At 39.2% G+C, this 14955-nt stretch overlaps 1 protein-coding gene across 2 annotated transcripts in view; it reads left to right on the top strand.

The window, feature by feature from the left end:
* ADGRD1 (adhesion G protein-coupled receptor D1) overlaps positions 1–14955 on the top strand; it is a 125834-nt gene that overhangs the window by 98091 nt on the left and 12788 nt on the right. For both annotated transcript variants that reach the window (XM_088532494.1, XM_088532493.1), the window contains one exon: positions 1380–1471. In XM_088532494.1, the coding sequence (XP_088388620.1) occupies positions 1380–1471 (92 nt within the window). The remainder of the gene's footprint in view (positions 1–1379; positions 1472–14955) is intronic.

Raw genomic sequence — 14955 nt, 5'->3', positions numbered from 1 at the left:
ACTGGAGAGTTTGGGGAAGAGAGGAAGAAAACAGAAAGTGTAACTTTTATACGTTCATGGTTTGCTGCTTCTATCAGCCTACATATTTAGCATACAAGTGAGTAGCTCAAAAATGCCCATTACTGCTTTGTAGAAGTCCGAAAAAGTATTTTCAGAATATGATTTGGTGGGAAAAGGAAAAATGACCCCAGTGCCATTGAGCATTGAAACTGTTATTCACCTTTGTAAAGCTGAACGAACAATGAGTTCACTTGTAATTAAAAGGCTGTCAGCTCCCACGGGGAACATCTTGAGCTGGATCTGAAGCCTTGGCAGGAGGGAATTCTTGCAGCTCTGCTCATGTTTACACCAGGTGATGATCAGCCTTGATGTAGCCGAAATTTAAGGAGTGGACAGATGTTTTGACATATATCAAGGAAATTATTATCATCAAATGTAAACAATTTTTAATTCAACCCCTCATCCCTCAACATTAAAATATTTATTTCAATATAGATTATGGTTATTGAGTTTTAACTAAGTAAAAGCGCCACTCAGAACTGTTCTCTTTCTTTTTGTTCTACAGTTAAAAGCTAGATTTGTTCTTTTCTTGTTCTTAACTTCATGCTAAATATTCTGCTTTGTAGCCAATATGTAACTTTGGACAGGAAGGGGGGAAATATGTCTTTCACCTTCACATTCTGTTCCTTTCTCTTTTTCTTTTTTCTTTCAACCCAAGGTCTTTTCACAACAAGACAGTGTTTGCCACATCTCCTTTAAATGGTAAAGATTCCTTTCTTTCTTCACCTCTGACTCCAGAGCAAACTTTCTTTTGTTGCATCTTTTTAGCATTAGTCTTTTCAAAATTTCCTAGATCTCTGGTGGGGATTCTTTTCATTTTATGGATGTTTCTGCTGGGTCGGGCATCAAAAAAGAGTACGTCCTTTGAAGAAGAGAGTTCAAGCCTAACATGTTTTCTTTATTGCTAGTTTAAAATATATCTCGTTTGCAAGCAAACTTTGGGAAGGAACCAGAATTATACACCATAAAGTCTAGAGAGAAAGGTGCTTTCTGAAGTATGTGTGTGTATAAGCAGAAGGGAACACCCCCATGCCTCCAGTTCATTGAAGTTTCTGTCTAATTTGCCAGATGGTGATAGATTATTGGGGTAGATTATTTGCAGAATAGGGATCCTTATCACTTCTTAATTGCTGCAAGACCTATTCAGTGCATGGGAGAATGAATCCAGTGGCAGTGAAGTCAAACAACAGCCTAAAAGCAGAAAACAGGCAAAGTCCCTATTTCCTGCTTTATTTGTACAATCCACCCTTAGGATACTTTGTACCTCTCACTTGTGCAGTACTTATTTTCCTGATCGAGTCTTTTTTGTTCCTCCTCAGGTCAATATTGGTATTCTCATTGCTGTGACAAGAGTTATCTCACGAATCAGCGCAGACAACTATAAGGTCCATGGAGATGCCAATGCATTCAAGTAAGTTTTTCTCATTCAAACTGTGCTCCAACAAGTTAATAATCTGAAACTCAATGTCATATTAAAAAGGCAGGTATCTCATCCAAGAACTTATGCAGTATCATTCTTTCTTTAGAAGAAATCAAATAGTGCCATATTATTCTCTTGAATAACTCAATGAACCTTTTTTTTTTGAAAGCTGAATGCTGCACAGGATGAAGCCAGTGGTTCTGCACAAGCTAAGGGGTTTTCCTGTCTTTTAGAGACTCCAGTTTTCACCGATTTACAGTTTCCATTTTTATTAATGGAGAGGTTCCTCTTCCTGCTATATTCAAAGATAAATCTCACAAAGTATCATCAGTATAGGGTATTACGACAATTCTACTCCTTCAGAGGATAAACCTTGTTTCTAGCCCCAAGTCAGCATAATATTTAGGCATGTACTTATCTTTAAGACCCTCTTGATACTGCAAAGCACACAGACTTATGCTGGATTTAAATGTGTACTTAAATCCAAGTATTTCTTTGTATCATAGTGCTTTGAGCCTCTTGGGATGCTGGTGTTTCTGAGTGTATCATGTTTAAATACTGTGCTGGAGAGGTGACAGGGGAAATGTGCAGTCGGCATGTAGCTGCAGCAGAACACTCAAGGACAAATTCCTTTTTCTAAAATCCAGAGAATTGCGTATGTGTAGCTAAGAGGATAATATACGGAGTTTCAAGTAAGATGCTGAATATGGCATTTCCTACCTTCTAAAGGTGCTTTATTCAAAATATAAAAAGGACAATGTGTATAACTCAAGGAATATGTAACTTAAAATGTGATGATGGTTTATGTTTTATGATTCTGAGTTGCAGGCCGTTGTGTGATAGGGATCTGTAATCTGTCACAGTCCTGAAATGGTGGCATAAAGAATCATTTCTATGCTTGGATTACTTATGTAATTTTTAAAATGCCATTAAGTTTTCAATGTTTGTGATACTTTTCTAATTGGAGTTATTTTAGTTATTGTATATTTATTCAGCAGGAATAGAAAAACAGTAAATAAGTTTACACAAAAATCTATAAGATAATTACTTTCTAGTGAAATGAAAACATTGGGAATTAAAATGGCTGTTGAATCAGGCTTGGCTGAGTACCTGTGACCTTCAGAAATACAGAGGAAATATAGAACCTTAGGAGGCAAATAACTGTATTGTCAATGCCAATTTGTATAGTCTATTAGAGTTATGAAAACAAAGGAACAATCTCCATTAAACAGAAGAGGAACTACAAAGATAGCTCTGTGTACTTAGACATTTCATTACTTGCACTCTAAAGACTTGATTCAATACACACTGTACCCTGCATACTGATACATAGATAGATGTCTTAATACAGCTATATATGTGTATATATATAGAGAAAATTTATGAGTAGTTGAGATAGAATAAGAAGAAAAGCATTTTATCAGGGCTTAATATTCTTTGTCTAAATAACAGAGCTTTAGATTTGCTGTGTCAGAGCACTGTTGAAAATGTGATTTCTGTAGAAACCCTGAGCCAAAAGATCCTTGTTCCAAATATTTTTTTTTGAAATCCAGTTTTAGAGTTTTACCTAACAAACAAAATCAAGGTAGCGGAGAAAAGTAATAAGTCGTGGGAAGATATGTATGAAACCATTCAATCATGAAATTATTGGTTAGCAGAAATATGCTTTGGTAGGACAGCTTTACTCATAGGATTAAATTAATTCAATTAAACATAATTAAAGGTAAACAGAAGATAAACAATAGCTCTTTTGTGAATATTATTACAGAAATGTGTCCTCAGGAGAAATTTGAAATGAGTAGGGAATAAATAGCTTTCCAAATCAGATCTTAGAAAGTATTTATACCCTAATTCAATATAGTACTGAAGCATGAAAAAAATTAGATTTTCATCTACAGAAGTTGTCACAGAAAATAACTGGCCTTATTGTTGGAAACAAAAGAGAAAAATAAGGCCTTTGTAAAACTGATTTCTTTTTCTTGTCACTAGTATTGCTTACAGAGTTGAGAAGTTTATATGTCTAGTATAAAGTGGTATATCATTTGGTCTGTAGTAGTTTTTCCAAAAAAAGACAAGAAAGAAGCATAAGAGGATTCTGTTCTGACAGCAACATGGGAAATGCTATTCCCAATAAACCTAAATGCCTCCAGCCCCTCAAAGCTCCGAGATGCCGATTAGATCGTGTTAATGTGCACGAGCAGATGCACAAAATGAAGCCGTGGCACGAGGTACACAGGAATCGCACAAGCGCAGTAAGCTCTGCAGGTCCCATCAAGTCACTCCTGGCAAAGGCTACAAGGCAGTTTTGGGATCAACAAGTTCAATTTAGCTTGGGGAGAAATCACCGTAACTGCAAAACGCTCTGTGTAATGTGAGCCCTAAATAAAGGAGCTGTCAGGCATCCATCTCGGTAGGGCAGTTCACTTGACATTAGCTATGGGGGAAAGCGGAATAGGAAAGAATTTATCAAACACTTCCTAGAAATGCTCTGAATTAAAATGGCACAGCATGATTTCAGGGAGACAAGAAATATATGTTGTTGCAGGGTGTTTTTTTTTTTTTTTTTTTAATCCCCTGCAGTAAAGTAGCAGATAGGCCTTTTTTTTTTTTTTTTTTCCCTTCCCTGTATTCATGGTTTCAGAAAGTAAAGACTAAAGAAAATAAGAGCCAAGAATATAAAGAAAATAAGATCCACCAGGCAAGGAGATAGAGAGGCCTGCTCAATGCTATAATCTTGAGGGGCCGGGGTGGGGGGGGCGGGTAGAAAAAAAAGCAAGGATTTCTGTGCTGTATTTTCAAGCAGGGATGAAATTTAAGTGGGAAGCACTAAGTTGTTGCCTGGGACAATTTGTTCGTAAATGGCAGCTGTAGATACTGGAGTCTAAGAAGCTGAAGCCTGTTTTGCTGAAGGGCTCCTCACGGCCTGCACCCCCTGGGCAGGCCTTGCGGCCATTAAGTCTCAAGATGAAGCCCCTTCTTCCCCTTCCACCAACGTCCAGGGAGCAGACGGAGAAAGGCCAACTTCGGCCACACAGTTCATCTCGGCCAGCTGTGACGCTTGCCCTAAAAGTGCTGATTTCTCCCCAAAAGCTCCAAGGAGGCCCCGATCACTGAGGAAGCACCGAGTGCTCTGGTGCCACCTGAAGCTGGGGGAGGTACTGAGGCCAGGAGGGGTGGCGCCCACATTGAACGAGGATTAACCCAGGGAACTGCCCCAAAAAGAGGCTTTCAGAGCCATAACAATATGGGTGAGGGAAGATATTTATCGTTAGAGGCGCGCGAGGCCTGCAGCGTGTTTAGTTTCCCCACAGATTAAGTTACTTGGCAACGCAAATGGATATTGCCAACAAGGCCTTGTTTCTCTTGGCAACAGACGGCAATAAAGTGATGTAATTATTTAGAGTCCTCATTCCTCGTTTTTCCAGATGGCAACAGGTCTTCCCGTCGCGCTGACTCAGGCGGGACTACGAGGTGTGCAGGGAACAAGCCTGACCAGGCCCCGGGTGCCTCTGCAGCGAGCGTCTGCGCGGCCGCCATGGCCTCCTGCAAGTAAAATACCCCATGCAGGAGTCCTAAATGTGCTTCAAGAGGATTTTTTAATCCGTTTTTCTCAGTTATTTTACTTTTAAAAACTTCCTTTATTTCCCAAAAGCCCAAACTTGGTCCTTAAAAGCAAAATTAAAAGAGGAAATGTTTTAGAAAATTCGTTTTTTTAATCATAAAATTTATTCATTCAAAATCTGCCCCACTTGCATTCCCTCCAGGATGAAATGCAGTACATTAGGGGATGAGTGACCTTTTCAGGTTCAGATGTTGCTTGTCACGATGAATATTTCAGATAGCACTTTGCTGATCATCTGGTTTTAGAGACATAGGAGTGGTCTTTTTCTTTGGGAGGGAGGGTACTAAATAATAATAGCCCCTAAAATAAAATATTCCAGAAGCTGAAGCACAGAAGAGTATATCTTTAATGGATATGATACATGTACTAGAGAAAAAATAGTTTAACATACAACCAATTATTTATTCAAATTAATTTCATTAATTAGTACCAGAACAGAGATATTAAATGATAAATAATGGACTCCTATGTGTGACTGCCTGGATACTAAAACATTTGGTAGATGCAGGGTTTTTTTTCTGTGCACGAAAATGTTTGCTTTTTAGCATTTTAGCATCTTCTTTAAGAACTGAAGCATATGAGCCATGTCAGTTGTGACTGATTGTATTTAACACTTTATTAGAGGAGAAGCTATCAACTCTCAGCAAAATAATTAATATATATTAATTCAGCTGCCGATTTTTGAGGATGTTTTGCATCCAGGAAACACCTTTTCCACCAAAAACCTTGTTTGAATGTTTTTTCTTTATAGAATGCTGAAGCAGATACCTTGAAACGTTTAAATGTGTATATATTTGTTTACATTATCCGTCCTTCTTCACTAGGCCCTCAGTTAGGGGGATAATTAAACATATGTTTGCATTTAAGCATATGAGTAGCCTCTCTCTGAATTTAATGCAATTAAAGCAGATTAATGGAATTGCTCATGTGCTCAAAGAGGCACATGATTACATTCCTGAGTTATGGACTATTTGAAATTTTTTTTTCCCACTTATTCCTGCTGCATCTAAATTCCTAATTCGTATGCACTCACTCTATCTTACTAGGAAATAAATAGCTTTTCTCTTGCTGGTTTATCCCTTCAAAGTCTCATTGCTGTGGTTACTTGGGAAGGAGAAAGTAGCTGGTACTTTGAGAAAGGGCCTCTATGTGACCACATGTTGCCAGCATGTGTATTTAACTGTACAGGAAGGGAACTCTTCCCCAGTTAAGTCTATCAGAGGTAGTTGTTGGACTGCATGAGTTACATGGCTCCTGGTTACTAGCCTTAAAGTATAATGCAATTTTCAGAGGCCTTAGTATTGCCCTGAGGATAACAGGAATTGTGACAGAGGAAGAAATGCAAAGGTACCATGCTTAGCACTACCACTGTGCTTCCACAGCTTATTCACTTTTGAATCATATTTGTCCAGAAAAGACAAGGTTTCATTAACTTAGATCTCGATTAAATTGCCAAGTCCACCTCTTACGGAACACTTTCTCACTGCTTGCTCTGAAATGGCCCAATGAGTTGGAAAAAGTCTGTATCATTTTTATAAAGTGTACACTTCAGAAGGTGGCGAACCAGAAGTGATAGCTATCATAACCATCCGTGGAGAAAGCAATTACAACATAATTAGAAATATTTCTTAGCTTCCCCCCCATTCTTTGTTTCATTTTACTCATTTCCTTTGTCAAAGCTCAGTATTCACTCAGCAAAATTATGAAACAGTCTCTTAGCTCTCTACTGAGAGAAAGCAATAACATTTTTTTCTGTTAAGTTAAATTAATGACTGAAAAATGGAATGAAAGGCGGTAGCTTCAGTGCATGAGAACAAAACAGGATTTCAAGAAAAGCTCAACAGAGCTCGACCAAGTAGTGTAAGCTGTTGTATCACTCTTTCCTTGTTTCTGAATACAGCATAAATCACTTTATATGATGCTGAAAAGATAACAGGGTGCATAGGTTTAATGCAAAGCCATTCCTTGTTTTGGTTATTTATTTGAGGTTGAGGGAAGGGAAGAGCTGTACAGAAAGATTTTCCTTCTGACAGATACGACCATGAGCATGCTCTCCTCCGACAGCTCATGATGCTGCAAACATCTGCACAGTTTAACCATGTAATTGGCCATTCCAAACCGCTTTACAAAGCCATCCATTACATCCCTGTAGCACGCCAAACACACTATAGCAAATTGCTCATCTATTTAATCACTGATCCATTCCATGTCATGGCTGCGTATCAGTATTTCCCGTTGTTTATAAATATACCATCTGCTTTTCAGGATGATCCACTTTTGTCCCAGATTAAAATAGTGCATACCACACCTCCAGAATTTAGTTTACTAGCTTTTAGTTTGGTGCTTTTATTGTCAACCATTACTCTGCAACGTGCTGCGCATTTGTTGCACTCTGTTCCTGTGATTCAATGCCTGTTTCATGCCATTTGGAACACAGACACATCTCTTTCTAAGGATTATTTCCAGCTGTTTGTTTTCACAGAACGCATTTGTCAATCACAGCACTGGCTTGAAGCAAGCTTTAGAAATACTTCTACCAAAGGAGACAGTACTACCTCGCGCCATAACTATATTCCAGTTTTTTATAACATTAGCAAATTTATTTTTTCCTTTTTTTTTTTTCTCCTCCCTGCACAGACAATCTGCAGCCAAACTTTTTTGAAGGTTCGTGCGGATTTACAATCCACAGCACTAGCAAATACGTTCTGTGCCTTGCTGGGTGACAGATGCTATAGCTGCAACCCTTAGAGACACTTAAATGTTCCAAGTGCCTGCTTTTCTGTGCTCTGTGCAGAAAGAAAACATCTTTTCACATTTGCTGAAGGAGAGCCATCCATTAGAAGGAGCAATCTGTCAAGTCATAGATGCTGTCAGCAATTCTTTTTCTTGACAAATTCTAATTGTGTGTAAGGAATCATGTTCCTTGAACATGGCTTCAAATAGCATGAGCTATGTACCTCAAGGAAACCCTTGGAAGGAAGGGAGTGACTGGCAATAAGGGAAATAATTAAAATGAAAATATTAAGCAGTGACAATTACTGAGATGAAGTGCTACTGCAAAAGATAATGTCTTAAGTCTAATTAAATTTTTGGCTCATTGAATATGACAGATACAAATGCAGTTGGGTATCTCCTTATTAAACTGAGGGGTTTAGACTAAAAATGCATGGGCTTGAACGCAGGCAATAGTGCATTAATGAGGAGTGCTAATCTTTTAGGAACCATAATGATAGAAACAGTAGTGCTGTCTTCACTGTAGAAGCTAACAGCTTGGGAGGAAGGCTCCAGTCCACATAAGAGTGCCAGACACATTTTGGGCACTGTCCTGTGACTGCAAGGTGGCCTCATTACCCTCTCAGGCAGCAATACTGATCATTCTTTTAGGCTGGCCACATCCTTATTTTAGATTCTTTAGTTATTCAAAGTAATCCTTATATAATACACTCTACTGAATTTTCCACATATCTCTAGGTTTTCTCCAGCAAAAACTCAAAAGTCTAAGCAACAAAATAAGACTGAATTCTAGGGCGGTGGGTTGTACCATAGCAGAGAGATGTGATCATCTCCTACAGAAATTGTTTTCCATCAGTGTCTCTCTTTAAACTTCTCAAGGATGGCAAAACCCTACTTCAAAAGACCAAGTAACTCATGTTTAGTCCTTTTTCTGTTAGGAAAGACACTAAGACACAACCTTAATCAGCCGGTGGAGAGAAGAGGATCCTGCCCCTCTGCTCAGCTCTGGTGAGGCCGCACCTGGAATGTTGTGTGCAGTTCTGAGCTCCCCAGGACAAGAGAGACATTGAGCTTGTAGAGAAGGTCCAGCATAGAGTGACAAAGACGATTAAAGGACTAGAGCATCCATCATATGAAGAAAGACTAAGCGAGTTGGGCCTATTTAGTCTGGAGAAGAGAAGACTGAGAGGAGATTTGGTCACCATGTTCAAGTACCCGAGGAGTAAATGTAGGGAGGATGGGGCCAGGCTCTTCTCCATGGTGGCCAGTGACAGGACAAGGGCTAATGGATGCAAGCTGAAACACAGGAAGTTTAATCAGCATGTGAGGAAGAACTGTGAGGGTGACAGTGCATGGAACAGTCTGCCCAGAGAGGCTGTGGAGGCTCCTTCTCTGGAGATCTTCCAAACCGCTTGGATTCCACCCTGTGCCACGTGCTCTAGGTGTCCCTGCTTGAGCAGGGCGGGTGGACTAGATGATCTCTAAAAGTCCCTTCCAACCTTAACCATCCTGTGTGATTCTGTGATTAACAGTGACCTAAAAAAACAAAGCCATACGACCTCCTGACAGTTTAGCCAGCCTGCAGACTGCCGATACCCCTATCTCTGAGAGCCTGAGTGCCTCTGAGACCTGGGAGAAGAATGACAGCAATAGGTTTCACTGTATAGAGCTGGGATTTCTGGAGTGCCCACCTTGTACCAGAAACCGAGCCAACTCCAGATGGTAATTCTAGCAGACCTCTTTGAAAAGACTACCTTTAATGCTTTAAAATGTTTCTGAGTGAAGGGAGGGTGTATGTGTGTGTATGAGCCTGTGCACATCGATTCAGGAGGGTTTTGGTTCAGCTGTTGTGAGTCTCAATTCTTTATGGCTGCTGCATGTGACACAGCAACAGCAGCAGAAGATAAATGGCCCCTTCAGCTCCATTCTGTAGGACATGGCTTGAGACATTATAAAAAAGAAGCCGCTATAATACAGTGGCTGTCATTCTTTTTTGAGACAGCATGTATTTCATGTTTGCAGTTTTAATACCTTCAACCTAGATGATTAAAATGAGTATTTGAGGCTAAGCAAATATATTTTGTATAAAAATATATTTCACATAAGAGGGTCTGCAGTGTACACCCCTAGGTACAAAATATACCATCAAAATTTGATGTTTAAGAGGTGCTGGATTGCTGTAATATAAACAGAGTCCTTTTCATTAAAGATGGTTAGGACGTATCTGTTTTTATATCTGAATGTCAAGGAGAAATGAGTTTTATAATAATGTGCTCAAATAAATCACTACGATGAAACCTTGCTAGGAGCACAAAACTGGTGCAAGGCAGCTGCTGTGGGAATTGATCTGGCAGGGACAAGCTGAGCTTATGAAAAGCCTGAGGAAGGCTGCAGAAGCCAGGTGGGATGTGCAGGATTGCTCTTAGCATCCGAATGCGATAGCAGAATCAGCAGTGGAAGGAGAGAAGGTGCCCTACCAAGCCACCGCTCAGCTATTCCTCACCTCCGGTAACTAGCAACCTGCTTTGGGCTTATTGATTCGTGGTGGGACCCATCTTCTGAAGCCACCTATCAGTCCCTGATAAATGGTAAAAGCTGTTGCTGGAGGCGAAGACGTTTCTCTGCGGGAGAACGTTTCTAGTGCAGGCTGCACTAGATAGAAGGTGGCCTTGTTTCAATCACCTCCCATCAGGCTTTATATGACATTTAATGGGAACAGATCTCTGCTGGCCCCATGCCTGAGGTCCCAGAGCACCCCGAAAGAGTTCCTGAAGAGTCCTTTGCACACACAGGAGTCAGCTCAGAGCTGCTGTTACAGGTTGACACTGTGACATATAGGAACAAAGCAGGCATTCCTTTTTCCAACATTATCTAAAAAGAATGTGACTTCTTTATGTAGTCTGAAGATTTGACATATTCAAAGCTTTATCTTTAATTCTGCACATACTTAGCTGCTAGCATAAAGGCCCTGTTCTCTCTCTTTCTCTCTCTTTTTTTTTTTTTTCCTCTTGATTGAAGATACTCATGCTGATTTATGGGCATATCTTCCTATACTTTCATGTGTGTATTTTTTTTTTCCCCCCTTCATTCCATTGAAAAGATCAGTGGTTCACCAAGCATCTCATTTATAAATAGCTTGGTGTTTTTTAGAGGAACTAATGCATTAGAACAAATTCTCTCCTGGATCTGAAAACTCAATTTTCTTGATGAAAACTGCAATTATTGCAGTTAAAATAATCTGTCTGGCATATCAATCATTAATAAACTATTATAATACCCTCATGAGAATTAATTCTCTGGAAGCATGGATATCTATAAAGGCTGCTCCAGGAGCCTACTTGAACATCTGTTCATTCTGAAATGTCTTTTTCAGAGCAATGCCATTTACAGAGCTGGATGGTTTGGAGGACATTGCCTGATGCTCCAGAGAAAACAAGTGTCTGCTGCTGACTTGTTGTGTGACCACTGGAAAGGCATTTAAACACCTTTCTCCTTCCCTGCTCCCCAATCTCTCTCTCTCTCTTTCCTCCATTCCTCTCTCTGGCTCTTTTTTTTTTTTTTTTTTTTTTTTTTTTTTTTAAATCATGCTCTGCTTTGTAAATCATGTCTCTTAGGATTTAGGGCCTCCATTCATTAGGAGTCTAAGATGACATCAATGAGGTTTAACTCTTCCTTTGTACCGATATGGATTTAGGCTCCTGTGCCTCTTAAAATAACAGAAATCCTTCTTCAGGTTTTGAAATCTACAGTGAAGAGACAGACCTTGGAAACTTACATTCTATTGTTTTTTAAAATGCCCTAATTTGTCAAAAGCCCTAATTACTTTTAGGCTTCAGTCCTTCCGTATCTGATTTGGAGATGCAAAATGCCAGTGGGAAGAGGACCGTGTTGTATGAGACACAGCTTTATGCCTGGTACCAAAGTAACAATTAATTGCTGATCGTTCATCATGAAAGGGCACAATTCACTGCGAACAGCAATAACTAAGAATTTGCTTGAAGTGCTGCATCTACATCCTTGATCCATTTGTAATCCTAAAACTTCTGTCAGCCTTATGCAGAATAATAAGACAAATATTACAGTTATGCCAATGCATAAAGTAAATGCTTATTTTAACAAGCACCTTGTGCAGAGCTGTTGGCAACTATGTAAATCACTATCCAGCCTGACAGAGCTCTTAGCTAAGTAATTTATATATTTTCCTCAGAATGCTCTCTCCAAATAAAGTAAATGAAAAGTACAAGTAATTACAATAGAAAAAAGGTCTTATTTTACTATCTAAAAGCTTGATAAGATTTTTGATTCTATCTTCAGAAAACTAAATTAAAAAAGTAATTAACTCTACCAATGTTATAGATGTCTTGGAAGTGGAAATTGCAAATTACACACAATTCTTTTCAAGTGAAAAAGAAGTGAGGCAAGGACATACACATCAGTAGAAATGGAATGAAAAGCACTTTTAATTTCAACTGATATTAAAGATAATCAAAAGGGCAGTTAATTCAGACCCTAATTAGGAGCACAAAGTTGTCACAAATAGTGAGATTTCCAAAGCGAGACATTGTAATCACCTTAGAAAGAATCACCCATGTTCTTTGATTCTACACTGTTTTATTATCCCCAGTGAGTCTTACACACACCTCCTTCAGGAGCCCTCTCAAGTTCAATGCCTTGTTTTAATAAAGGTATTAAAAAAACCCTAAGGAATATCCAATATATGGTAACAGAACAAAGAAACCCTGGCGGTTCTCATATAACCAATGATATTAATAATAATAATAATAATGACTGAGATTGCTTGTTCAAAAAGGTTAGCAGCATAAGAAAGACAAAAATATGTATGGAAGAGAATAAAGGAGGCTTGTTGTGAGCTGTTGTTCGAGCTCATATATGGAACAGGAGAATTGGCAAATTCTCAGTAGATTCAAAAGCTAGGAAATTAAAGAAAAAACACACAGCATCTAATTTCAATTTCATAACATATCCAAAACTGCGACTGTACTCAATATTGAGCACTCATAGGGAGATGTGTGAAATCAAGCCACTTCGTGAAGTCCTTCATTTTGACAAATCGGAAAACGCTCTGTTGGAAATTTCCCGTTTTTTTGCTGGGCATTTCTGTAAGTGAAGTAGCTTCAGCAGGGACATTAACTTTGCTAACCATGAGGAATGTTGTATGTTGCTGGATTTCTTTAAAATCAGCTTAAAAAGAAATCCAGTTCCTGGCATTGCAGTAGGGCTTAACTGGATTCTGCTCTGCAATTTGTGTCCTCCAGATGCACCAGGCACCAGCAGTTTTGCTAAACCAGGGAGCAACGCAGTATGACTGTCATTGTATTGTAGCAATTCTTTTTTCCCTCTTCTCTCCTTATGTACATTTGAGATAGGCAATCAAGCAAGTATATGGCTATTTATTTTCCAGTACTGCAGTTAAGGCTCATATGAACCATTACACAGAAAATTACTTTCTTTCTCGGTTTGTATGCCTGACCTTGGTAGCTTTGCCATTCACTCGTACGGTTGCCATGGAAATGGGAGAACGATCTTTCTGTTGATATCAATGCATAATTAAGGGTCACTGAGATCATTCAGGTCAAGAGATCATTTTCTGAGTTCAGCTCCTCTGGGGCAGGAATGTTATTCTACAGAAATTTTATGTACGGGCTGATGTGATTGTTAATCTGTCATCCTAAATTAAACTATGAGCCCCAACGACTTCAAGATAAGAGAGTGAAATATTTGCCAAATCTACAGCTTTCCAATAAACAGCACCTCTGCGAGGCTGCTTGCTTGGTGTGTACATAGCTATACAAAACTACCAAGCTATGAGATAGCAGCTGAAGAGTGGTAACTGCCTATGTGATTGCTCTTGCCTATTTCAAATTGTGTGTAAAATATAATCATTTATATCGATAAAAGCCACCAGTGACAAATATTTTCATCTCCCCAAGGTGTAGCTATTTCAGAGCCTTTTTACATAACGGCTACTCTTGCAGAGCCTAATATTTCTACAAAGGCTGTTTAAAGAAGGACGAATAGCACCCTGTCCTTTCTCCCATGAGCATGGGCAGGTTCTTTCTTTCTCCACTGAAGCAAACTTATATATCCAAAACCTGTCCCTTTCGTTGTGGGCCGTGCTTTCCTCCACACTGTTTCCAGCAAGACCACATTTTTCTTATAAATACGATACTTCATCCCAAAACCTCCAGCTCAGGCATGACCAGCGTAGAGCACAGGGCAGGATGCTCTTCATGTTTTTAAAATAGGATGTCCCTGCTTTGACATCCCAGAGCAGTAAGACTTTTTTTTTTTTTTTTTGCAAAGGGTTTACATCACTGATTGCGGTTTTATAAACTTAGTCTCTATTTCATTATTAATTGAGGCACACTTGCTGTGCTTTGGCCAGTTCTTTCATTGCTTAGGGAAAACATCCCGTCCACCCAATTCCACCCCCAGGGTGGTGGCCCCATCCACTCTGTCTTCCTAGTTTAGTAAGTCAAAAAAAGACATGAAAAATAATCTTGTTCCCTTTTTTCTTTTTTTGCCTTTTTTCGCACACAGATTTTCAGAAGGTCTGTCTGGGTGTCGTTTCTGGCTCTCTGAGCAGATCTACATTTTTGACGCACTTTTCTCCCCCCGTGTGTCCTTTCTGAACAAATTGTGCCCTTTCATATCAGTATTCCAGTCCTGTGAATTCTTCCATCAGCTCTCTATTATGGTGAACGCTATGGGGTCCTTTTCATAACTTCTGTAATTTGGCAATCCCCTCTTTATTAGCACAGGGTCTGTCAACTTGGTTTGCTACTGGGAAAACAAAAAGTTGCACTGCATGATATAACTGCACATTAAAAAAAAAAAAAAAGTCGGATGGCTGTAAATAGCACAATAAGACTAATTTCACTATATTGCTTCAAGATGACTCATGGAGTTTTAGCTGATTAAAAGTACAAAGGGTTGGGCTAATGTAGTCTAATATTCACGCTGAGAATATACCTCCAGGTATAGGGAAAGCTCTCAGGAGATGGAAGTCCTGTTTTGGGCTCTTTCAAACTGGATAAAACAATGGAGTCTATCCTAGAAGAAATAATTAGGTGCAAATGCTGGAGAAAAGTAGTAACCA

The sequence above is a fragment of the Tinamus guttatus genome, unplaced genomic scaffold (genome assembly GCF_059628265.1).
Source record: "Tinamus guttatus ecotype Peru unplaced genomic scaffold, ASM5962826v1 Tinamus_guttatus_pri_ptg000459l, whole genome shotgun sequence".
NCBI classification, from domain to species: Eukaryota; Metazoa; Chordata; class Aves; order Tinamiformes; family Tinamidae; genus Tinamus; species Tinamus guttatus.
Note: the sequence above shows the minus strand (reverse complement) of the source record. Positions and strands in the feature narration are given on the sequence as shown.